General features: G+C 39.5%; 1 protein-coding gene across 3 annotated transcripts in view; it reads left to right on the top strand.

The window, feature by feature from the left end:
* Nucleotides 1–26,871, top strand: part of CEP290 (centrosomal protein 290) — a 101,177-nt gene that overhangs the window by 21,810 nt on the left and 52,496 nt on the right. For all 3 annotated transcript variants that reach the window (XM_072146523.1, XM_072146524.1, XM_072146521.1), the window contains exons 16-34: nucleotides 186–273; nucleotides 1,818–1,918; nucleotides 6,714–6,798; nucleotides 8,848–8,990; nucleotides 9,801–9,965; nucleotides 10,247–10,396; nucleotides 10,517–10,632; nucleotides 11,306–11,408; nucleotides 11,996–12,226; nucleotides 13,044–13,217; nucleotides 14,036–14,147; nucleotides 15,746–15,951; nucleotides 16,787–16,938; nucleotides 17,085–17,196; nucleotides 20,924–21,379; nucleotides 23,614–23,778; nucleotides 25,667–25,774; nucleotides 25,848–25,982; nucleotides 26,093–26,359. In XM_072146523.1, the coding sequence (XP_072002624.1) occupies nucleotides 186–273; nucleotides 1,818–1,918; nucleotides 6,714–6,798; nucleotides 8,848–8,990; nucleotides 9,801–9,965; nucleotides 10,247–10,396; nucleotides 10,517–10,632; nucleotides 11,306–11,408; nucleotides 11,996–12,226; nucleotides 13,044–13,217; nucleotides 14,036–14,147; nucleotides 15,746–15,951; nucleotides 16,787–16,938; nucleotides 17,085–17,196; nucleotides 20,924–21,379; nucleotides 23,614–23,778; nucleotides 25,667–25,774; nucleotides 25,848–25,982; nucleotides 26,093–26,359 (3,069 nt within the window). The remainder of the gene's footprint in view (nucleotides 1–185; nucleotides 274–1,817; nucleotides 1,919–6,713; nucleotides 6,799–8,847; nucleotides 8,991–9,800; nucleotides 9,966–10,246; nucleotides 10,397–10,516; nucleotides 10,633–11,305; nucleotides 11,409–11,995; nucleotides 12,227–13,043; nucleotides 13,218–14,035; nucleotides 14,148–15,745; nucleotides 15,952–16,786; nucleotides 16,939–17,084; nucleotides 17,197–20,923; nucleotides 21,380–23,613; nucleotides 23,779–25,666; nucleotides 25,775–25,847; nucleotides 25,983–26,092; nucleotides 26,360–26,871) is intronic.

Here is a 26,871-nt window from a genome sequence, read left to right as displayed (position 1 = left end):
TGTTGCATTAATCAATTCTACTACAACAAATATGTCTTTTAAGAGAAATATAAATGGAAGAAAGCTTAGGAGCTTTTTGAAAACCTCAGATCTCAGATCTCATCTGTATACTATAAGCATAGCATATAATCAGTTAGATATGATTTATGGACTGTGATAGTAATGTTGATGTTGTAATATGACAGATTGAGCGACTTGAAGAGGAACGTCTTGAACTTAAAAAGCAAGTCCGCAAGCTGGCTCATGATAAAGGGAAAACGCCTTCATCTCAGGGTAAGATTTTCTTTGAACCAATGATTATTGTTATGTATGGTTTCTCTTACTCTTCATTTTATTCAACCCATATATGACCTTGTTTTATAAATCTCAGGATATCATGGGATTTAAATCAGTTTTTTGTTATGGATTGACATAGGGATTCGACTAACTTGGCTCCGTTGCATTGTTAGGATGTTGTCATATTGTGCTTCTGTCTTGGCCATGTTATCATTAATGCTATAAACCTATGCCTTTTATACCTGAGAGATCTAATTCATTCCAACAAGTAGCAACCAGATGTACTAGAGAAGGGTGGTGCCCACCATACAATATGAAAGAAAATCTGGAATCTATGTGTAAATATACTCCACAAATCTAAACATTTGTTCCTGGTTCAGCAAATGTTATTGTTTGTATAATGAAAAGTTACTCAAATTTTCAATGTACTTTGTTTCCATTTTCCAATATACTTTCTGTATCAATTCCTCTAGATCTCTGCTTTCTGCACTGCTATGGAAAGCTTCTATGTTTACATCCACTGGACAGAAAGCTGTCCCTGGTCATGTGATCTGTTCATTATCATCACAGAGAGTAATCAGAGCTGTGTGATATAACAATTCTTGCACCTGTTTGACATCACATGACCAGGGACAGATTTGTACCCATTGGAAGTAGACAAAAAATCTTCCAATAGAATTACAGCAAGCAAAGATCTAGATCTGAACCGTGAGGAATTGATGCAGAAAGTATTTTGGAAAACGAACCCTTTAATTAAACAAACAATATTTAGTTGTTGAAAGTTGAACACCCCTCTAATGCTCTCTTCATAGCGTGCAGTTATTCATTTATTTCATCTTTTATTTTCTTAGGTCCTCGTTTGTGGCTGTTTGTACTTGGATTTCAATTGTGTGAAATTTCAAATAAAGGACTTAAAGGGGTGTTCTCATTTCAGCAAAAAACGTATAAAATTTTTAAATATATTTTCTGTTTCAATTCCTCACAGTTTTCTAGATCTCTGCTTGCTGTTCTTCTATAGAAAGATTTTATGTTTACTACTTCCCGTGGACAGAAATCTGACCATGGTCACACAGGTGCACTGCTCGTTATTATCACAGAGAGTAATCAGAGCCGTGTGCTATAACGAGCTGTGCACCTGTGTGACCATGGTCAGATTTCTGTCCACTGGAAGTAAACATAGAAGCTTTCAGAACAGCAAGCAGAGATCTAGATAACTGTGAGGAATTGATACAGAAAGTATATTGTAAACTTATATAACTTTTTAAAATACAAACAATAAAATGAATTTGCTATATCGGGAATAACCCTTTAAAGACTTATTTGAACATACACATGTCCCAACAAATTACTAAATGCATAGCCACAAATAACACAGAAAAATATTTGTTTTATAAGTCTTATCGAATTATGGTCCTATTATAACATTTGTCATTTGTCTGTAGAAGAAATACCAAATAGTTATTGTATTAAGTAACTGAATTTGTATTTAGGTTTTTTTTTTCTCTTAACCCTATTCTTTTTAAATTCTATTTGGATCACAGGGTTAACAGATGATGATTTAACTTTGAATCAGGACTTTCTCACAAGACAGAAGAGTTCCAGTTTAATGTTGGTGGACGGCGTGAATGAAGTCAACAGAAAGGTAAGAAAAATGGGAAAGACAGTCTGATAATGGAACTTCTGTTCCTACAGGAATGCAATGGTCCTGACAGTGAAGTGGTTACAAATGTGAGCAAAATTTACCAGTGTAAACCAGACTGATGGCTATCTGCAGCTATTGCTTGCTATCTACTGCTTTCTCCATCACTGAAACACCAGTGTGGGACCACTGAGCGGTTTTATTTGATGTCTGGATGACACTGATGCAACACAGCACAAAAATAATAACTATTTAAAGGAAACCTACCATCAAAATCAAGCATGGATAAAGCAGGGATGCTTCCCCATATATCCAGGCACTTTGATAATCTTTTTATATTTGTTATTCATGGCCTCCTTCCTTCTAAAATCAACTTTTAATGCTTATTAATCTGAAGGGCTCTGGGGGATAATACCAGTGGCTCTCCATGCTGTAGCTTCACAGACTGTCACACTGCTTTACCCTACCCCTGGAGCACTCAGCACTTGCCCTTCCCACCATATGCAGAAATTTCCTCTGCTGCTGTGAGATTAGATCGGGCAGAGGGAGCAGAGGGCGAGACCTACTGGCTCATTAGCCTATTTTTAAAAGTAGATTTTAGAAGGAAGGAGGCCATGTATAATAAATATAGTGCCTGGATCTATGAGAAAGAATACCTTTACCTACTAATAGATGCTAATAAAAGGTGTAAAGATCTGTGGAAGATAAGCAATGGTTGAGCATCCCTAACCCAAAAAACATGATGTAAAAAAAAGCACAGGCCAGAGGCTACATTACTACAGCGAACAGCTGGGATGATAGTAGGCACCCTTGCGTTGTCCCTCTGTGGAGAAGCACTGCAGGAGTAGAGCTAGCATTCACACTCGCCCCTTGCAGACAGCCCAGCATACAGTGACTTTAACAATGCCAGCTGTATGCTTTCATGTCTCAAAAGGTACCTGCAAGTTCTACTACAAATGTTAACCATTATACTTGGCTGATCACCCGGGCATGAATCCGACTGGTCATTATGTACCACTGACATCACTACCCTCTGCAATCTGGCTGCTAACACAGTGCAGCTGGGCGCTCGGCCTATAACAGTCTTATTACAAAGGATTCTTACCTTCCTTCAAAAGCAGAATAATCCTAGCCTCCCGCCACTATCAAGTGAGAAATTTCAGACCCTAGGCAAGACCAGCAAAACCACCCCAGCACTGAGAGATAGTAAATTCAGGGCTGCCATCAGAAGTTATATTAAAACACTTTGCTCTTTTTTTACTTCTGGTAGTACCATGTATGTAATGATATACTTTGGTGATAGTCAGTTGAGTTTGGTAGTATAATGTGGTACTTCTCTGTCTTTTGCACAGGGGTCTTTATCAATGAGAACTTACAGGTACCTTATCATCACCAATGGCTGAAGGCCGTGCCAACATTTTACCTCAGTTTATTTAGTAATATCTTTTGAATAAAAATTTATAGTAAGTGTGTAAGTGCAGTTCTTTAGTTATACACAATGTTGTGTAATATTTTAAATCAATATATTATTTTCTTAATGCAGAAAGAAAGGTCAAGTTTGAAGGGCTCTTCCCATGCCAGAGAAGTTATAACTGTGTCCAAGCCCTGCGTAGTTGAACTGCAGAATAGACCAGCGTTAGCAACAGAAATTTCAGAGATGATTGACAGCTGCTTAAATCATATACATAGAAAAAAACACTTCCATCCTGCAAGATTTGCTATAGGACCTTATTGTTCATCTAAATGTGAGGAGCATAGTCATCACCGCCACGCTAGATGCTCTGAGCAGAACATGTGTACAGCTGGTAGTAGTGAGGCAGACAGAAGTTATGGAAGTGTATTACCTCCTGTTTGTGGTAAATCTGTAATGTCAGGTGAGAACGAGAACAAAGTAAAAGCGAAAGAGGAAGCCGATGGATCATCTGTAGACAGCAGGCTCCCATATTTTAGACATACATATGAAAGAGACCGCTTTGATATCTATAATGTTCGTAGTGAAATTTTTGAGGAGAAGCCTGCAAAAATACAGTGCAATTCAAGGTATCCATTTTTTATGGAAAATTGCGAGGTGGAAATTCGTGAGCTTCCAGGCACTTCTGTGCAAAAGAAGCCCTCAGACTTGTCAAATGCTTCTCACTTCATAAAGCAGCCGCCTTCTGGTCCAACAGAAGAAAACCAGTACTGTTCTGCTCATTTCTATCAGCCAGTCAGTTATGAAGAACAGAAGACGGTCAAATACATGACAGATTCCAAGCACACCGACTTAGACCCCAGACTTTTAGATCCTGTCAAGTCTCACTTAGAAGAGTTTTGTACTGAACTTGCCAAACTGAGGAGGAAGCTCAATAAATCTAAAAATGTTTAGTTGAATTTTGTTTTCTGAGTATTTTTTTTTTTAAGAATTGGTTTTATTGCAGTGAGGGATAATTATTAAAATTATTTTCTCACATGCATATTCCTCATTAAAGGAACACTACTAATCAAACATTCACATCAAGAATAAAAAAAGTATTTCCCCACAAACTAAACCCCTCAGACCAGCTTGCATAAGCCGCTTTTAGTAGATGGTTGTGCATGTTTGAGGGCATATGATGCTATCATCTTTTATATCATGGGTATCTGAAAATAGTAACACTAAAAATAGGCCATTTGGTTTTCCATTCATTATAACATGCTTAATACAAAAAATCTAAAAATGTTAATCAATATGGAAACCTTACTTTCTTCAAGCATGAGGTTATCTATGTAAAATGACTAATCTATCTATTTTTTATCTATCAATTTAATAACTTGTGTTCACCCTTGACAGTGGACTAATGATCACAATGCTTTTCATAGACAGTGACATCTGCAGCATTTGGCCAAACCTGTGGTGTGCCCTACTTAAATGGTCAGCCCAAGATTGTAGTGTGCTCCACCTCTTGTGTCTGCCCAGGATTGTGGTGTGCGCTACCTCAGTTTCTATCCAAGACTGCGTTCTTCCCTGTCTCGGCGTCTACCCAAGACTGCGTTCTTCCCTGTCTCGGCGTCTACCCAAGACTGCGTTCTTCCCTGTCTCGGCGTCTACCCAAGACTGCGTTCTTCCCTGTCTCGGCGTCTACCCAAGACTGCGTTCTTCCCTGTCTCGGCGTCTACCCAAGACTGCGTTCTTCCCTGTCTCGGCGTCTACCCAAGACTGCGTTCTTCCCTGTCTCGGCGTCTACCCAAGACTGCGTTCTTCCCTGTCTCGGCGTCTACCCAAGACTGCGTTCTTCCCTGTCTCGGCGTCTACCCAAGACTGCGTTCTTCCCTGTCTCGGCGTCTACCCAAGACTGCGTTCTTCCCTGTCTCGGCGTCTACCCAAGACTGCGTTCTTCCCTGTCTCGGCGTCTACCCAAGACTGCGTTCTTCCCTGTCTCGGCGTCTACCCAAGACTGCGTTCTTCCCTGTCTCGGCGTCTACCCAAGACTGCGTTCTTCCCTGTCTCGGCGTCTACCCAAGACGGGGTTCTTCCACGTCTCGGCGTCTACCCAAGTTGGGGTTCTTCCACGTCTCGGCGTCTACCCAAGTTTGCATTCTTCCCTGTCTCGGCGTCTACCCAAGACTGCGTTCTTCCCTGTCTCGGCGTCTACCCAAGACTGCGTTCTTCCCTGTCTCGGCGTCTACCCAAGACTGCGTTCTTCCCTGTCTCGGCGTCTACCCAAGACTGCGTTCTTCCCTGTCTCGGCGTCTACCCAAGACTGCGTTCTTCCCTGTCTCGGCGTCTACCCAAGACGGGGTTCTTCCACGTCTCGGCGTCTACCCAAGTTGGGGTTCTTCCACGTCTCGGCATCTACCCAAGTTTGCATTCTTCCCTGTCTCGGCATCTACCAGAAACTGTATTATTTCCTGTTACGAGGTCTGCTCAAGATCGGGGTCTGCTCTACCTCAGCGTCTGCCCGAGACTGTGGTGTGCTCCACCTCGGCGTCTGCCCGAGACTGTGGTGTGCTCCACCTCGGCGTCTGCCCGAGACTGTGATGTGCCTCAATTCAGTGGTCTACCCAAGTTTTGTTCTGCCCTGTCTCGGCCCCTACTCAAGACTGCGCTCTTCCCAAAGTTAACTGTCCAAAACAGTTTCGGCACAGCTGGAGAGAGCCTTTGATAGCAATTCCAATAATACCTATATCATGCTGCTTGTTTCTTCATAGTGTTAGATCCTGGTACATTTATAATCTTCATCTTTAGATCTCCTAAAGATCTTCAGCTTCAACTTCTCCTGAAGTGGGCCGGCACTTCCTGGCTGTAACATCAGCTAAAGGCTCTTTGGCTAGAGAAGCTTTCCTCGCTTCCCATAATGCTGAGCTCTCCTCTCTAGCACTAGCAGTTTTGGCACACAGACTACACAAACACACACACCTCTGTCACACATGTACACCTATCATCTATTACAGCCTTATTATACTATACACACTACCTGTAATGATGGGTGTGTTAGCCACTCTGTTCAGCAGATGCTATCACTCTCTCTTCATTCCAGGACAGTGGGGGATGGAGAAGACATAGCACACACAGAAGTAAATAGTCTGCTATATATCAGACTGCTGTGCTGATCTCTTTACTGACTCTATACACTATGGCCTTGTTAAAGCTTAGGAAGAAGCAGAACTTTTAATAGATTGGAAAGTTACCTAATATCCTGCCCCTCTCACATGCACAAACATTACAAAAAAACATGAGGTAACATGTAACACCATTTAAGTGGTTAATAATTTTAGGTGCATCCCATACTCGGTTGTTTCCTCTCATACAATTTTCTATGTGATACTGTTTTATTTCAAGAATGAACATTTGTCAAGGCAGTTAAATGACAAGGAGAGAGAGCTGGAGCTAAGCAGGACAGTGGTGGCAGAATTAAAGTCTAAATGTAAGTACTTTTTAATTTCTTCAAATAATGTATAGCCTAATGTCTTCATCCCTGTGGGAGCAAACCTTTTTTCTTGTTCAGCCTTAAAAGATTGTTACTCTTTCATATACAGTATCTTAATTTTTAGGCTATAAGTTGTAACTGTAGTAGAAGATGCAGCAAAGTATTGACTTTTCAAAAATGAGCACTAAAGGCCTAAGAGCCTATGTTTTCCATTTAAAGGAGTTTCCCCATGAAATTTCCCCTCCACCATTAATTATTTTATGATGCCCCTCCACCATTAATTATTTTATGATGCCCCTCCACCATTAATTATTTTATGATGCCCCTCCATCATTAATTATTTCTTATAATGCCACCATAATTAATAATTTTTTTTATATCAGGGCCCCCGGCCGCCACAATCTATTTGCGCCTGGTTAAAAAAAAAAAAAAACATACCTCTGGCAGCGGCTCCCGCGTCTTTTTTCTTCTGGCTGCTGCCAGACAGGAAGAGGTGCGGGGCCGTGTGATGACGTCATCACTCGGCCGCGCATCCAGGTTCAATGAGTGATGTGCGCCAAAGTTGTCTTCCGGCCACATCGATCCACCTGCAGTAATAGTGCACGAGCGGCCACATTGAGCACTGTAACAGTGACGGGCAGGAGATTCCTGTCGAGACGGACGGAGGCCCCTGCCCAGGTGCGGAGACCTGCCGGGGGCCTCAGCAGGAGCCGTTGGCGCTCCAAGCCCTGGATGCAGCAGGGTCCAGATAAAAACTGTCCGCGGGCCGCATGTAGCCCGCAGGCCGTAGTTTGGGGGCCACTGCGCTAAGCAGACACATTGTGATCCCTCTAGTTATGTGAGCTGACAGTGTGGTTAGTTTATCAGGGTACAAGGTTTATATAGACTTTTATCTGGCTCCTGAACATTTACTAGTATTCACAGATCAGAGATGATGAGATCCATGAGATGCCTATTACATACAATGTCGGCTCTCTCACATCTCTGCTATTCCAAACACACTAGATCTGCTGTGCCTTCCTCCCCTGATTAAGAACTAACATGGCTGTAGCTTGTAGTTCTCCTCATGCTGCTGCCGGAAGGAAGTCTGTGTCTGTGTCAGTGTGAGCTCTGTCCTGCACTGCAGGGGGGTGAGGCTAGAATGCAGGGAGCAGAGAGCGAGAGAGAAACTCAGCAACACAGCCTTCACACAGAATCCAAGCTGGCTTCCCTGACCCCAAATGAGAACTTACTGGGTCGTGTATAAGGGCAACAGAAATTGTGTACACTAGGACTGATATAGACAGGTTGGACTTATATCTGTGAAATGCTGCATTTTTGTTGATAAAAGTGAATTCGAGAAAGTGTTATTTTGTTATCCCGAGTACATATAAGAAACGTGTCTTCGTGGGAATACCCCTTTAATAGCTATAGAACAGATATAGGTAACACTTTTACTCATTAAAGGAGTTTAGTTATAAGGACATCCAATGTTCATGTGATCTGTTGGGAACTATAAATGTCTAGGTGGGGTCTCTCTATGATGTTGTATTATATCATCTACAATCCGCTTGGCTTCGTGCTTAAGTTTGGCAGTCCTCTGCTACATAGTCATATAAACAGGTCCATATATAGTTTACACATAGAAGAAATCATTCGGCATCAGTTGTTCTTTTTTTTTTATTTAGCACATAGGTACAAGGCGGTAAAACCGGGCACACTCATGTTCACAACTTGCCGTTTCGCACTCTTTTCACTTTCTAAAGCCGTGCATCCTTCAGGAAGCGCAGGGAGTGTGAAACGACCTGCTGCCGAACATGAATGTGCCGGTTTTACCTCTTTGAATTTATGCACTAAATAAAGAATGGACTACTGCAGGTGAGTGCCGCTAATCATTTCTTCTATGTGCATGCTACTCCAATTCTAGCCGGACAAGTTTAAATGTCCAACCTAAATTCTAGGCTTTTCCTCATGCACTTATCAATAGTACAGCTACAACAGAGCATAATGTGATGGTACTTGTGAAATGTATATGATCACATCTCATGAAATGGACTTGTTTCTCAGTGAAAGGGCTTTCTGAAGAAAATAAGCAGTTACAACAAGGAATGGGAGAAATTCTACAGGCCATTAAAGAATCTCAAAAGGACTCTGGTTTTAGAGGGAGTGAAGCAACTCTAGTCATTCCTACTCTGGAGAGACTGGTTCATGTGAGTAAATGTGCAAAAATATAGACGTAAAGTATGAACAATATAGCAAGGAAAATTGAAAGATTCAGAATTTTACAGAACTGATTTGAAGGTTTGAAAATGAATGTCTTATATTGCACCTCTATTAGCTGTCGGGTGTCATGAAATGGGTCCAACAGCAATTCAATCACTCTGCTTTTTCTGCTTAATCAATCGAGAAGATTTATATTGTGGCCTTGTGCAAAGTGTGACGTTTCGGCTTGTAAAGTCTCAATCAAACACAGGAACCCCTGACGATGGAGAAAGTAGGAGGAAAGAAATGAAGTGAACCATGGATAAAACCTCTTCTTTTATATTAGAACATATTAAAATTGGCCAAATAAGTGTCGCCATCTATAGCAGAAGGAAAGGTATCAGGCGATCGTGTAAGGCGATTTCCCACAGATTTTTTTTGTGGCTATTGCACAGCGCCTGACACCTTTCCTCCTACTTTCTCCATAGTCTATGGTACTTGTGTTTGTATTGAAAATGTTTACTTTTTATTAAGCAGAAAACCAGAGTGCTTGGATTTAACTCTTTGCTGTGATCTGAAGGCATCTGCTATTATTTAGGCATTTTACTAGTCCCAATTCTCTTTCCACTACCTGCTACGTTGCAACACAAAACTTTGACTTTGCCAAGAGTGAGCAGGATTGACTAATAGGGGTTTGCGGAAACTGAATTGGTGTATTTTACAACATTCTCCATTTTCATCACCTGGACAACCCAAATATTTAAACACAAAGCCAGTTAGCAGTATCTGATTCTTCATGGTGTAATATATCTTTGTAGGCCTTTGAAACAAAGAATGCCAGCGGTACATTTGATGTTGGTCTTCACTTGAAGGCCCAAGTCGATCAACTCACTGGTAGAAATGAGGAGTTACGGCAGGAGCTGAAAAGTTCAAGGAAAGAAGCTGCAAATTGTGAGACCCTGTTGGCCAAAGCTAATGAGAAGGTATGTACAGTACTTGGGATTTTCATGAGAAAGCATTGACTAAGCATTGATAACCACACAGTCACTGAATGCAAAATCCTACTGAAAATCATCTTTGACAGGACATTTCAATGCAGTGATCAAGTTGCTGTTGGTGATGCAACTGTATCTCCATTGTCACCTACAAGTTATCCAGTCAACCTCCTGTTTCTAAATGTTTAAGAGGTGTCTAGTTTACTCCTCCAGTTACCTTTGAAAGCTACTGACTCTTGTTCTGCTAAATATTGGATTTTATTTTATAGATTTCAAGCCTTGAAAATGAAGTCTCACTTCTTCGTCAGTCAGAAGGAGCCAACATTGTGTTCAAAGCAGTAAACCTTCCTGAAGGCATGTCTCTGTCCAGCACCAATCTCATCAATTCTATCAATGAGTATCTCTTGCATCTTCTACAGGTATTTGGAAATATGTTAATAATTACCTCTTTATTGTTGCCTAAAGGAAGTGGTCAGGAATTACATATCAAGGCTTAGCAGGATCTAATTTACTGATACATATATCGTATTGTATTCCAGGAAGTGGAGTCTAAAGAAAAGTCACTTGCCAAATTTGAGGAAGCGCTAGAAGAATACAAGAGAAAATTTGCAGTAATTCGTCACCAGCAAGGGTTAATGTACAAGGAATTTCAGAGGTATATGAAATATTATACAATAATTGCTCAGTTCACACTACTGTAATCCGTAATAGTAGAAAGGCAATATATAGTATAAGCACTGGTGCCAACTAATTTGGTTCTAAATTTTGCTTTTCTATATTTGTCCCTGTAATACCCACAGTAACACACGAGCGCAACGGTATCCTAAACTGTCAATTATTCAAGGGAACTCTACTATCTGCGTGACACCCCACTACAATAAATTCACTCTGCTTTATAAGATTAGATAAAACTTTATTAATCCCCAGAGGGGAAATTATTATACACTAGTAACATCATACAGCAGACAGCCATTGGACAGGAGAGCCATCATTTACTTTCAATTTAGGGTATTTTCTGTGCACCTGCCGTTTCTAGGAGGACACTGCTCCCCCATTTCTTCATTGAGTTTCTATGTATATTTACACCTCCAGAATCTTCTGTCTTGCTGCTTGTGAGGTGGAAATCACAGAAATTATAGTGAGAAAAGCTGATTGGGAAGGAAGGTGAAAGGATGATAAAAGCCAAAGTAGTTAGAAGGAAGCGCCTCACCTTCATAATACAAATTACAATGTATTTTTGTAGTTTTTTGTACTAGTCATTTAAGCTTTAGTTTGTTAACAAGTTATTGACCAGTTTGTTTTTTATTATTATTATTATTTTTGTGTAGCGAAAGAGAATCTTGGAAGGGTGACACAAAAAGGTTAAAGGAAGAAATTTCAAAGCTAGAATGTGAAAAAGAACAGGGCACCGTACAAATTAAAGAATATCTGGTAAGTCATGTCAATTGTGTTTTACACAGCGTTCATTACCCAGTACAGTACAACAAAAAAATAAGTGTAAAACTCTACCGTAGTTGACAGATTTTATCCATGAAGCTAAAGAACACTATTTTCCAAAGAACATAATGTAAGCAGTACAGGTTACATTTATATATTTTTAGCATAAGTGTTAACCCCTTCCTGTCTAAGCCCTGTCTAAATTGTACTTTCTATTGGCAGTATTTTGTATTTCATATGCCATTTTCTTGTGGGCTCTGCTTTTACAGCTTTCAAGAGCCCTTCATTAGTATAATTTAGTATAATTTTAAAAGTTGATTTTAGAAGGAATGAGGCCATGAGTTTTAACACAGTCATGGTGCCTGGATCTAGGAGTAAGTTACCCTGGTTTATCAGGATGTATTTTAAAGGTAGATTTTCTTTAAATTAATTGACTACAATTGAGTGATGGTTTGGGGTTGAGGCCATGCCTGCTTGTATAACCCATTTCTTCTTATTTCTAGGGGAGATGTCAAGCATTGCATAAAGATGTGGTGGGAGACTCTCTTTTCTAATACATTTTGCTCTATTTTACAACACAGAATTTGCAAGACGCACTCAAGATGGATCCAGATGATATTAAAAAACTTCTGGCAGAGAATTCCAGAAAAATGACTGTTTTGCGAGTAAATGAGAAGTCACTGACAAGGAGGTACACCACACTATTAGAAATGGAACAACATTTGCGGAAAGAAAATGACAAGCTGAAGAGTGAAATGTCTGATATGGAGGCTACTGTGGGAGAAAGAATTGGTTATCTACAGAGGTACAAGGTACTGAACTAGGCCTTAAGGGGTTGTCTTGTGGAAACAAAGGGGGATATATCTAATTCTTTCCTCTCTTTTTCTGCACTTCTTTTTGGGGCTCATTGGTGGATTTTACATGCTCAGCAAAGTTCACCGTGGCCAAGACTTCCACTGTTGCTCCTGATTTATCTTTGGAATCCAGATGTTGATTTTTAACAAAAAAAGTCATGATTTTTTACAATAAAAACTCAACACCCCTACTGGCACAAGAGAAAGATTAGAAGGGCTTGATCAGAAATAACCAATAAACTCATTTGCCAGATTTAACATTTTCTTAGATAAATTAAACCAAAAAAAAGAATAATGACCACCAAAGTTCCCCTACCACTCCCCATGCTCCTCAGAACCTACCTTGTCCTTCTAATCAAGCTGAAACAGTGGATGGATCACTGTGCAGTTAGTCCTACATGCTGAGGAGGGTAGACGGACAACAATTAGGAAGTGATTGGTAAGATTTCTCTTCCCTTTGCCTTGGAGAAAGCGACAATATGAAAAGCAAACAAAAAATCATTTAAACAACCCCTTTAAATGAGGCAATCAGTTCTACTTCATGCTACACGTAGCTATAGGTAGCAGAACACAGGTCATTAAATCTATAGACATTTTCAGTTAAAAGCAGTTTCTATTATACTTTGTAGAGTTACAATACAAACTGGATTCCTCAGTAAAAATAATTCTGGTAATTCTATTTTCTGGGGCAGTATGTCCTCTTATACAGATATCTAGAGATTTTCAATATTTACTCCTTTAATGGGTCATTTCTTGTCTCTCTCTTTTTGCCTAGGACATTTCTGCTTTTAAAGTGGCCTCTCTACAGAAAGCCTTGGATGGCAGCGTTCCCTTATCTGAACTAGAAACCGCCAACAAACAATATAATGACCTGACTGCCAAATACAGGGACATGCTGCAGAAAGATAATTTACTTGTACAGAGGACTGCTAACATGGAGCACTTAGAGGTACTGAACCACAAGAACGACTTCTTCGAGAACAAAAAATGACGTTAGGATTTCACTCTTAACATTTCATGTTTAGAAACAACTGTCTTCTTAGGAGATATATCCATGGTAATGTCATTATGAGCAGTGACTATGCCATCTAAGGCTTTATAACAAGGACAAGGGGTTACCGCTGTCTTTCCTGTGGCCATCCCACATTATGATTATGGGGTTGGAGCGGAAAGGTGAGGCATGCCAATCTATTTAGTGTCTATTGGAGTGGCACAAATTGCAGAGCTTAGCTCTTGGTTATTTCCGTCACTCGCTTGGACAGTACAGGAATTGTCAGGACACATTCATTCCATTTTAAGTGAGAATAGGACCCCTGTTCTTGTAATCATTTGGGCTTGGACCCTCATTGATCAGGGATTTCCAATCAAATGTCCAATCAATACTTCAAGGACATTGGCAGCATACGGTACTTTTTAAAGTGAATATAAATGTTAATCATTATGTTGTACTCACCCTAGAAATGTTCCCATTGGAAAATACTAATCACTCAGCAAAAACAAGCCCATGTATTACAACTTTATAGGCAGAAGAATAAAAATGTTGTTTCCACTTCACTGAAAAATAAAAAAGAAATTTGGAGTTAAACATACTCCAAACATAATGTTATTCCCTTTGTAGGGCAAATGTAAAAAAGAAAAAAAACATACTCTCAAACATAATGTTATTCCCTTTGTAGGGCAAATGTAAAAAAGAAAAAAAAAAGTATTTTTGCATGCAAAGAAAGTGTGGTAAATATTTAGTGTTTTCTCTGTTTTGCTACTGAACAGCATGAAAATGCATCACTGCAGTCACAGATCTCATCCTATAGCAAAGAACTGGAAATTACAAAAGAGAAACTCCACACTCTTGAGCAAGCTTGGGAACACATTGGTGCACTAGGTAAGTCCTGCTGATGCACAGGGTTTTTTTCTCTAAGGTTTGAAGTTTTTAAGTAGTACTGTTCACAATTTGTAAAATAGTACTTGAAGAACAACATGTTACATATATATGTGATCTACAACCTAAACCTAATATGGGAAGATGTTTCAAAACTTTCTTAAAAGTAAGTCAGTGTGAAGAAAGGTGGCCTTAATTGGCAACGTCTCCATAAGACTGGATGCACACGGCCGGGTACAGGAGAGAGGAGGGGTGAGTGCTCCTCACCCCACCCCCCCTTCCGTAGAAAGCCAATCGACATGTCCCATATTTTGCAAGGCGACCGCCTGGCCAGGTGACAGTGCAGTGCACACCATGACCCCGTACCATAGACCACAATAACGGTCGCGTGGAGGAGAACTTTTACTCCCTGACTAAAGTTAGACTAGACAGTCTTATGATGAGCCAGATTTATCAAAGTATGCTGGATGATAAATATAGTGTAGTTTAAGACTAGTGTAGTCTGCACCACCTATTAGGTGGCTTAATTTACACCAGACAAATGCACATGAATTGTTTCCAAATATGTCAGAAAAATTCAAGCAAACCACAGACAGTGAAAGGAGTATTTAAGTTATTTGAAGTTATGTCCTTTCCACACACGTATTTGTTACTTGCTGATCACTAAAATAGGGCTCGGCATATTCCTCCCAATTGAATGGAGCAGTGGATCACACATGAGCGGCTGCTCTATTCACTATCCCCCTCACCTGTCTCTGTCAGTCCCCTAGAGAATGAATGGTGAAAGTGTACAAAATTGGAATCTGTTACTATATCCATAAAATAAATTCAACCAACCGAGCAGATGTTATATTACAGTTTGCTAATTAGTTTCACTTTTATAGTGTATTTTCTGGAATGTATGTTACAGATTGACATAGAACGTTACAGCAATGACACTGCATTAGAATGATCATGAAAATTGTCATCAACCAAATCGGTCTTCCCATATTTGCTTTGAAATCTTGTATCTCTTATAATGAATAACACTAAACTTAGTTCATTAAAATTAGTAAATAACACATACAACTTTTAGCATTTGTTCCTCCTTTATCATATTTGTTTTCACATTTTAAAGGAAATCAACATGATAAACCAGGGACTCTCATTGTTCCAGGCATCATGACTGTGGTTATGGGAATGAGCCAGAAGGGGGGGCTACCGGGGGCGTTACCAGAACCCCATCCATGCTGTATCTTCAAAGGCTGTTACACTGTCTCGCCCTCCCCACTGCGCCCCAGCGCTTTTCCTCATTCTGCCTGATGTAATTTTGTGCAGTGGGAGGGTGAAAGTGCTCCTTGCACACTGTAACAGCCTGTGAAGTTGCAGCCAGAGGGGCTCTTGTAATGCCCAGCACAACCCTTTAGATTCATTAGAATAATTGATTTTAGAAGGAAAGAGTCCATGGATAAGAAATATAAGCAGAATACTACAGTCACAGTGCCTGGATGTATGACTGTCATGCTTGTGTTGGTAGATTTCCTTTAAGGGTTATGTTGAGACAATTTGAAGAAAGGTTTAGATAGAGGATAAAACTTTATTTATTTTCTTTTTAACTCCAGGGGGTAATTCTGCAATGGATAAAGCCACCAAAGCCATAACAAACAATGAAATTGTTTCCATTTCAAAAAAGATAACAATGCTGGAAATGAAAGAGCTAAATGAAAGGCAAAGAGCAGAGCATTCCCATAAAATGTATGAACATTTACGAATCACTTTGAAGCAAGTGGAGGAGCGAAATTTTGAACTTGAGTCCAAGTTTGCAGAGGCAAGTATAAAAGTTAATCTATACCATAATGAAGTCAAGAGTCTTTATTGCCCATCCCATATTTAAATATCCCTTTTTTTTATTGAACTTGTCAATAAAATCCTACTAACCCCTTCACGACTGCCATGTGGCTGTATAGTTATTGTTTTCCCTTGCCCCATGCAGATCATTAACCATGGCACCTAGAAACACACTTCTGGTGTCCTATTAAAGAGAAGAACACTACAGAACCGGAGGTATACACTTGAAGTTACAGTAAAAGTGGTAATTTTTAAATACAGATCTCAATTCCCGACTGTAATTTTAACAGTGGATATCACTGGTTCTGTTTCTCATAGAAACATGCGATTAAAAACTTCACTCCCAAACTGGGAATTCAAGGGATCCATGGGATTAAAAAGTCCCATGGGACATGCGTGCAAGTGGTTGTTCCGCAGCCAAAGCAAACAGCCCGTGCATCCTATACATCTAATAAAATTATGGAAAAGCCCCCAGACCACTGATGCCCTTACTTTACACTATGAAAAGCCTTGGCAGCATCTGTTGATAGAATTAATCTACCAAGAGAGCTTCAGAGACTGCCAGAAAGTTTAACAATAATCACCATCAATTTCAGGACATGCACCCAACTTTGCAAACATTGTCTAAATTATTCTTTACCCACATAAAATGGCAAAGATACAACATATTAAGTCAAAGTCCCAATACTTGATCTTAATATTTGATTTTGACTTTGTGTAGATCTTTTTTTTTTTTTTGCCTATGTTTTACTTAAATATACAATACTTCCATTGCATGTATTTATATTGGTGTTTGATCTTCTTGTTCTTCACAGCTTACTAAAGTCAACCTGGAAGCACAGCGGATAGAACAGGCATTAAGGGATGAGCTTGCAAATAGTGTAAGTAAAGAAGTGTCTGACGCTGATCGGAGAAGAATTATAGAACTGGAAAAAAGTGAAGCTGAACTTAAAGTAGAAGTCTCAAAGTAAGTGTTTGTACTACTATTTTTTTTTTATTGCTAGTATATATTTTTGCTCAATCACGATAATATAGCACCTGAATGTCCAGGGGGCAGTCGTGAAAGGGTTAATATGATATTCTAATTAAATCTGTTTTATTCTTTTCTGTTAGATTACGAAGTCTTTCTGATATAGCCAAAGCTCAAGTTTCAACATTAGTTTGCAGACAGCAGTCAAGAGAGAAAGAAGTTGAGTCTCTCCGGAAACAAGTTTTGGATTTCCAGGTATGTTCTACGGTATAAATTATGTTCCACATTTCCTTGATGGAGCTTGAATGTGTTGGGGTTTTTGGAGTCTTTCCATAAATAACTTTGGTTTTCTTTTTTATTGGCTTTAACAGCTGTCCAATGTTAGGAGCTTGTAAAACTGCATTTATTTTTTCATAAAATGTGTGAAGTGTATTCTCACTTCATAAATGGAGCGTGGTATTTGATGGCTTATATGCTGATATTTACTCCGAATAGTCGGGCAGTTGATAAAAGGAGAAAATATATTGAGGGGTTTTATGTACAACATTTAACTACATTTTAAACAAAGCAAAAATATCAACTTCTTTATTTGCTTCATATTCTATACTTTAATAATGAATGTGTCAGCATGGATTCAACATACATAGAATGTGTTGGGTGTATATTATATACAATACTGTGATGCACATGATTTCAATTGAAACGTCAAGAATGTAAAGTTTGAATACAGTTATAGAGCCCACGCAGACAACTTTTTCTATAAGGATGAACTTGCAGAACAGCATGGGCAGTTATGGCTCCTGGGACTTCCGGTAAAACATTCAACCAGGAAGTTTACATTTAGTCCTGTGTCACACAGCTAAGTGCAGTTTATGAAATGCTGAAGGTTTGTTGGCCCTATTTATATTTATTTAAGGGATGGCGCCTAACATGTTGATCAGTGAGGGATTCAGTGCTGAGACTCCACAGATCCCAAAAACAAGGGGTCTGACAGACAGGCCTTTAAGAATGGCGTTATGCATGCTAGTCTTAAAATTCCCTTGCTCATGCGCACAGTGTCCTGGATATAATAAACAATCTCTAGCCTCCTAATATATCTGGAAATGTTCTTTGCCAGAAGCACCAAAGTGGCATACAGGGGCGGAAAAGCCAGGCAACTGGTGGGGATGGAACTTTATACATACTGGGGCACATTTACTTACGCGACCCCCGATCCGGAGTGTCTGACTCCAATGCACTGAGCCGTGATTCATGAAGATCGTGCGCCCGATATCCTGCACGTGTCGCTTCCCCAATCAGGTCTGCTGGAGTTCACCATCTTTTTCCTGGTGCATGTAAGTGCTTGGCTTGCGGCACAAATGTAAATGTTAAATCTCGTGCGTAGTCCATATCCGTCGGATTGTCCAACAGCTTGACTCTCCCCCCCCCCCCCCCTCCGATTTGTCCCCAGCTGATACCCAAAAAGTCAGGAAACCCGACGAAAATGTGGCAGCGGGACCTTTGGTAAATAAGCCCCACTTTGTCTGCCAGAAAACTGGTAGAGAAGACATAATTAAATTCTCACATTGTTCCTTCCTACTGGATAATTGCTCCATATTGTAATCTTGTTTTCAGAACAGTATTATAGTCCTACAGGGAGGCATGAGCCCTAACACTATAGATGACTATGAAGCTGGGAATCCCTGCAACCAGAGTTCACCCAGAATATACAGCCATAGTGTGGTACATATGCAAGGGACAAAAACACTACCTTGTGAAACTTGGGTTAAAGTCAATGGCCCCCATTTATCAAAACTTCTATGCACTGTACTATGTGAAGTGTGCAGAGTGCACCTGATTCATGAATTGTGATGTACCTTCTTCATAAATCTGGCGCCCCCTGTACTGCTCCAGCAGAATGCACCGTTTTTCTTTTGGTGCACTTTGTTAATGCTGTGGAATTGTGGCACACGGCCCGAATAAGCACGAATACATCCCTTTAGGTGCACATTTTTCCGGTCTTGTCGGACATAGAGCAGCTGTGACACAAACTTGAGCAGACACATTGTAAATACATGTACAAGCAGTTTGCAGATCCTTTCTAGTGCAAATTCAGACAGAAAACTGGCGCAAACACTTTAATAAATTTGGGCCAATCACTGACCTTGTTATACAAACCAGGTCTACAAATATAGTAGCTGCCTTTACTTTACATCTCTCCTCTTTAGTCACAGGAGATGCTTCTTTAATCTGTATGGGCTAATAGGACATTAAAGCAGGGATTAGCTTTTTAATACAAACTATACCATGACACTTCCATTAAAAAATCTTCATGGAATCTTTATTGAAATATCATTCAAAATTTAAAAAACAGTAACAATATATACACAACGCCTCACATTTATACATTGTATTAATCTTACAGAAAATATTTTTTTTTTCCATCTAAAAAAAATCCTTTCTATAATGTATCCCTTTCTGTTAGTAAATATGAATAAATAAACACAAGGTCAATCCTGAAATTCATACCCTTGGGGTGTTGAGAATCTAAGCTAAAAAACCATTTATCCTCACACATAAGTAGATCTCTTCTTCGATCACCTCCCCTGATTTTATTTTTAACCCTTTCTATAGCAAAGAAAACTAAAATCACTAAGATCTTTATTGAGGATCTCCATAAAGTGTTTAGCCGCACCAGAGGCACCCGAAGTGTTAAATGTTGGCTGTTAAGTGTACCCCTATACAAGTTTTAAGCTTGTATATTGTACATCCTATATGCACTGAGGGAGACTGATTTGGGAGACAAAACCACCCACATATCCTTATGATGTCCTTATTTAGTGCCCCAAATCACCTTTTACCTTTTCCCTCTATACCGAGTAAAAAAATACTACACCCAGGCTTCTCTGTGTGTGTGCCATGGGTACGGCTCTTGCGCCACAAAGCCACGGAGTACTGCCCTGGCTTGATTGAAATACTGTCCAAGTGCGGGTAGCACAGCCTCTGGAATACAGAGCTGAATCATCAAGGGAAAAATTATGTATGGAAAGAGTTAATCAATAGAAGCTCTGAAGGTTTTCAGATATACTGCTCACTGCAGGAGGAGGAGCAGATACAAGGGACTGAGGATCTGTTTTACTTGGTAAACACTGAAAAATACATTATTGTTACCTTTTCTACTAATTTCTGAAATATAAAAAAATTGTTTCTAAGGTTTAGTTGCTCTTTAATCCCTTTCACAACTGTTGAAATTGGTGCAATCATGGTAGTTCACCTGTTCGAACCCCGACCACAGCTCCTAGCAGGTTTGTTCGTGGGTGCTGTCATCTTGAAATGCGTGACTTCTTTGGATGGCACTGATGACATCTGGGAGCCTGTTATAGCTGTCAGACTGTAATATAGAAGCTGTAAGCTGTTCAGCCACAATATACTGCAGTAGAGTTGTATTGCAGTATATTGTATTAGTGATCAGACCCCCTAATGTTCAAGTACCTAAGGTGGCCTGAAATAATAGTTAAAAAGAAATGTAAAAATTGTTTTTAAAAATTAAAAAAAATTCTTATCTCCCTCCCTTACCTAAAACACATATAAAAATAAACATGGCATAAAGCTAGTTAGAAAATGATGTTTTTTTTGCCAATTCCAACACATTTGGAATTTTTCTTCAGCTTCCCAGCTTGTTGCACAGAATATTAAATAGTGCCACTAGAAACTGCAATGTGTTTCGTAGATGACAAGCCCTCATATAGCTTTGTAAATGGAAATTTAAAAAATGGCCTGTGGAATGACCAGAGGGAAAAACGGAAACGCAAAAACCTAAACAAAATCCTGTTTCATCTAAAAAAGGGGTTAAGTTAAATATTTACACAGGGTAAGTTCTACAGCTAAGGACTCCAGCCAAAAGGGTAACATTTCTAGGGTGTTTAGGCGGGATAGTTGCCGAAAACCAGTGTTTTGTATGATCTCCATAAGTCTCAATAACTTCTTTATGCTTGTATTTTAGGATCAGACGGATGAAAAGGCACTGATTGCTAAATTACACCAGCAGATTGTAGCTCTTCAAGTCAGTGAATCAACAGCCGTGGCAAAGCTAGAAGCCACCACATCCAAACTGCAGAAAATGGAGGCCTATAGCTTACGTTTAGAGCAGAAGATTGATGACAAAGAGCAGGCTCTGTATTATGCCCGTCTAGAAGGAAGGAACCGGGCCAAACATCTCCGTCATACCATTCAGACCTTGAGGCGACAGTTCAGCGGAGCTCTTCCATTGGCCCAGCAGGAGAAGTTTTCAAAGACACTGATGGAACTTCAGACTGATAAGTTAAAAACAATTCAGGAAATGCAGGTCGTTCAGCAACAGCGCAGAGAAACAGAAACCCATGCCCTGGAGCTGGAGCTGAAACTGAAGGGTTTAGAGGAACTCATCGGTACTCTTAAAGATGCTAGGGGAGCACAGAAGGTTGGTCAGGTTTTATTTCCCATAAGGGTAGTACATGAAGCTCTATGATAATTAGTTGGGGATTTTCCAATCTTACAGTGGTTGGTTACCTTAAGAATAAACCATATAAATATGCATAAGACTTCCTTTGATAAACTGATAAAAGGAAATCTACCATCAAAATCAGGAACACATACTCCTAGATCCAGCCACCGTAACTGTGATATTATTCTTATATTTGTTATCCATGGCTTCCTTTCTCCTAAAATCAACTTTTAAAATTATGCTGAGGAGCCGGAAGGGCTTTGGGGGTGTTACTAGAGCCCCATTCACAACTTCACAGACTGTTACAATTCCACAAAGTACACCCTTTTAATGATCGCTGATTTTGAGTACCATGCAAGTATGGTAGATGTCCACACCAAACAGTAGGAACTAACTAACATTCATTGTAAAGTTGCCTATTTTTTTTTTTTTACATTATATATGTTTTGGAGATTATATTTGCCTAGGCTTTCCCTGTTCCCACAGTCAGTTCCACGTAACAAAGCATTAGTGCTCAGATCTATACATTTTTGGGGAGCTACAAAAGTCTCCCCTATATGTGCAAAGCTGGACGTTTACCTGTAAAATGATAAGATAATCTGGTTGGATGATGTATCCGAAATTCCTGAAAAATCAAATCTATCATACGCTTCCTTAAATACTACAGTATTTCTCCCTTACAGTAAGACAAAAGATGCACAGCACATGTTCCTCCAGTCCCAGTCTGTGTGATAGAACCTTAATAGAAAGCAGGTGACATTCCTAGAAGTACATGTCACCTCCTTCTAAGTAAACTAAAACTTGGTAGTATAAAGTTCACAGAGTCGATATTTATATATATTTTATATTAACTCTTTACAGATTTCACGTACACTATGTATTTGTATTCATAGAGTACTAGTGTTTGCCCTAGAGTGCCCATGTATAGAATAGCATTCTGGAATAATGTGTGAATAATTATTCACACATTATGACACATGACATATGTGTAGAGCTACTATCAGAATAAAGCTTCTGAAATCCGCCATTCTGCATCACACTCCTATCACATGGCAGAATATATTTTACTGCCATAAACTTGGCTAAAAATTATCTAAGCCTACCACTGTGCAGTTCAACTAGTGTTTTATCCATACTATGTAAAAGTGTATAAAATCTATGAGGATTCATGGAATTTTCTAAAGTGAAACAATGGCAGATACTTAATAAGCTAAATGTGCCTGAAATATAAATTGTACTGCCTTCACACAAATGTGTTCTGCTCCTGTGAATGGACCCGTCTGCAGTTCAGATTCCGCAGACTGAACACAATTCATTGGACGGGAAATATAATAAAGAAATATGATGCAAGGACTCCCCATCTGCCAGCTGATCTGTAGTACCCGCACTGTTACAGCTGTTATAGTATTGGCGCTTCTGTTTGGCTGGCAGACAGGGAGTCTTTGCATCATATTTCTGTATGATGAAAGGACTCCACTCCTGTAAAATGTGTGAACTCCGTGGGATCTGACTTGCACATGGGTCTGATTCCAAGGGCAGAACACCTTTGTGTGAAGGCAGCCTTAGTTTTTGCAGAAAAAAAAAGGTGTGCCAAGATTGTGCCACAAACTAAAATTGGATAGATTTACCACAATTTTTATCCAGTGACAGTGATAAATCTGTCTGGTCAAGGTTGTGCATTGTCTAACAATACAACATGAAGAAAATCATTGTTGCTCTATAGTAAAATATCACAGCATTAATTTTTCAAGGGCAAATTAAGGAAATTAAAGCTGTGCTGTTAGTTTTTTGTTTAGCCCATTTCCTAAAGCTTCTCTTGTTCCTGAAATATTCACTTTCCGTATCACGCCCACATGTGGAAAGCCTGGGCTGACATCTCATTTGTCTGTCTCCGCACCTCAATCATTGTAATGGTGTAGCTGTAAATATTACTTCCTGTACACATGGCTCTAACTTTTTCTCGTTTTAGTAAGTTTGTGTTCTTTCATAATAGGAGAAATATAGCAATGCCCTGAGTATATGTTTTGATTCCCCACAAGAACTCACAGCAAAATTGTCACGCCAAAATGTTTTCATTTATCAATATGTACTGTCACATTGATTTATGAGTTGCTCTACTTTTATGCTACATCTTGCTTAGTTCATTGCAAATTGTATCCTTTTAGGATCCAAGAAAATGTAATAAAACAGTCTAAATAAACTATTTGTAGGTAACTGAATGGCACCAGAAAATGGAAGAATTGCGTCTCCAGGACATGAAATTGAGCCGTGAGCTAACCCAGAAGAAGGAAGAGATTAAATATTTGAGTAACATCATCTCTGAACAGGAACGTACAATCAATAATCTGGAGGAAGAGCTTGTACAGCAGCGCAAGGTTAGTATTACAGGAGTCTTCAAATTGGTAAGGTGAATATTTGCAGAGTTTATTTCAGTTACTTATGCCTTTCCCTCACACACATTATCAAAATCATCAAAACGGAGACAAAATCCCCCCCACAATATACATGCCATTGGTCCATGAGATATATACATTAACTTTTAGTTTTTTGATGATCCACCCAAAAAATCACAGCCCTTTTTGAATTGTGTGTTGCCATTCATACAGCCATGAAATTGAAATCTATTTCCACCATGCATTAGCCCTGTTAGGTTTGTTCATTTGTCCCCATGTCTGCGGCATTGGGATGTTTCCAGCGCTTTTGTTCTATAAATCATAGGTGAAGTTTTTTATTTGTACTATGGCTTGTCATGTATGTAGCAAATGTCTGTGAATTTTGCAGATTATAGCTCCTACTTGCTTGTCATTTGCCTTTATACTGTGGTTTTTATTTTTTCTGAGAAAAACTGTCTTCGCAAGATACTGTACTGTTTGTGTACATTTCACAATGTTACCATATGTTTAGATTGGTTACTATTCTTGTGTGTGCAGGTGATTGCTATTGTATGTTTGGAAGTAGCTTTTCTCAATGCTTGTAAAATGTGTACGACTTAGTGAAAGAAATTTAAACCAAGAAGGGGAATGGCTACGATGCGATATTGTGATGTTTACTGAAATGATATCATACCTTATGTTGTACTCCGATCAGTGTGTAATTTAGTTATTACTAAAAGAGACACTCTCGTGATTTCCGCCCCCCCCCCCCCTTCTTTACATCCTTAGATCCCAAGTATATTTAAGTCAGTGGGGCACATTTATTTACATTCACGAAGGAGTTCACAGAAAGTGCATTGTCCGATGATAAAGCACTGTGCCGCGTGCACCCGATATCGTGCATGTGTCGCTTCCCCGCTCAGGTCCGACAGAGTTCACCATCTTTTAATTTGGGCATCTAAGTGCTTGGGCTTGCGACACAATTTGAATGTTAAATCCCGTGCTTAGTCCGAAAGAGTGGGATCGTCCGATGTGCATTATTGTCGGACAATTGTCGGTGAACTCTGCAGGAATGTAAGTAAATAAGTCCCATTATATTGGGTTGATCCCGAAGAAGGCAGAAACCCTGCAAGGCTGATGCCCATTGGCCTATAGCAAGGAAATATTCCTTTCTGACCCCATAATATCTCTGCTCGCACAGTAAAGAATCATTGTCTATGACCATAGGATGAGAAAAAAATGTGGATTGTAATGCACAGGCTTTCGAAAGGGGTACCACAGATTCCTTTAAGGCTGAGTTAACATCAGGTTTTGGATTCTTACATGTCCTTACAACGTATGTCACACTTGGGAACCCCCCCCTCCCCTGCTGCTGCCGATGAACGAGGTGTTTCTTCCTGCCAAATGATGTATGTGCTCGGTGGAGAGAGATGCAATATGCTGCATCCACACCCCTTAGCCATCTATTGCCTCTGCTGAGCGCACAGGCGGAGGCTGCAGGAGGAAAAGACGTAGCTTGCTTTCCATCCTGCTTTTTTTTTATTTGCGTACATTAGTTATAGTAATCGGACAGAGGCAACAACTTTGTAAAAACTTATTTAGGTAGATTTATTTTTCTGAGAACAGAACTGTTCTAGTTGCCCATGGAAACCAATCAGAGCTCAGCTTTCATTTTCCTGCAGCTGTTTATAAAAGTAAAGCTGATCCCTGATTGGTTGCCATTGGTTACGAACAGTTTTACCTCAGACACTTCTGATAAATCTCCCCCACTAAGTTCATTTTCTAGTTGACATACTGGTGACATAAGTGACAGATGTTGTAATGACTTGATGCAACAAATTGATAAAAAAAGGTTTAAATATGTGTTGTACATTATATGTTTATTTTACAGTTTCATGAGGAACGTCAGATTTCCTGGGATCAGAGAGAAGTAGAACTGGAACGTCAGCTAGATATTTACGAGCATCAGCAACATGAAGTCCTCAGCACTGCTCGGAAGGTAAAGGCTTTAACTTGTGATGGGCTTTATGTAACCTATAACAGCATAACTATCAGAAAATTCTGTGTCCTAGTTTGAAGAGGCCACAGGTGAGGTGCCAGACTCCAGTCTCCCACTACCTCAGCAACTGGACATTGCTCTGCGCAGAATAAAAGAACACGTGCGGACCATCCTGGAAACGAAAGCTATCTGTAGGACGCTGGAGGAGGTGAGTAGCAGCTTTCATGTGTTTCATATCTTCATACTTCAAATTTATTCTCCTTTTAAACCAAGAAACCGACTGATTGTTGCTATACTTTGTTTTTATGTTTTCCATAGAAACTCAAGGAGAAGGAAGCACTGCTCTGGACAGCCGAGCAAAATGTATTGAGCAGAGATAAAGTGATAAATGAATTAAGACTTCGCTTACCTGCGGTTGTAAACAGAGAAAAGTTAATGTCTGAGTTCAGCCAAAAAGAAGAAGATTCCGAAGTGCGTCAAGCGTTGAAAGTGGCACATCAGACGATTGAAAATATGCAAGCTCGGCTTAACCAAAAGGAAGAAGTTCTGAAAAAATACCAGAATTTCCTGGCTAAAGCAAGAGAGGTATGATAATGGATACTTGGGTATTTGGATCTGATCATAAATGTAGTAGAGCCATTTGTGATGAGCCTAATATGCGTGTAAGGAAATTCATGAAGCCATAGTCACTGGCTTTTCATGAGTGTCAGCTGTGAAGTGTACAAATTATTGCTAGAATGTTGTATTTTTTTGTCAGGGTCCATCTGGAGTTTTCGTTTCAAGTTTACGATAGAAACCATAAAAGGGTACATTTTATAGATGGCATTAAAGGGCATCCATCACCCATGGGTGCTCTGTGAAAAAAACACGAATTACATGCAGTACATTTTTTTTTGTTACTGGAAAGCAGCCATTCATTAAAATTGTAATGGTACTTCAAGTTACATTTAATTGAAAGTGTATGAGAAAATATAGTTTTGATATTTTTAATATGTTTCTGAAAAACTTATTCAAAGCAACTTATATGTGTATAGATAGATAGATGATTATTAAAAAAAGCTTAGGTCCCTAGAGAAACCATATGATCGCTCATTTAT

The sequence above is a fragment of the Engystomops pustulosus genome, chromosome 4, assembly GCF_040894005.1.
Source record: "Engystomops pustulosus chromosome 4, aEngPut4.maternal, whole genome shotgun sequence".
In the NCBI taxonomy this organism is placed as follows: Eukaryota; Metazoa; Chordata; class Amphibia; order Anura; family Leptodactylidae; genus Engystomops; species Engystomops pustulosus.
The sequence above is the reverse complement of the archived record's forward strand: the minus strand, read 5'-3'. Positions and strand labels throughout refer to the sequence as shown.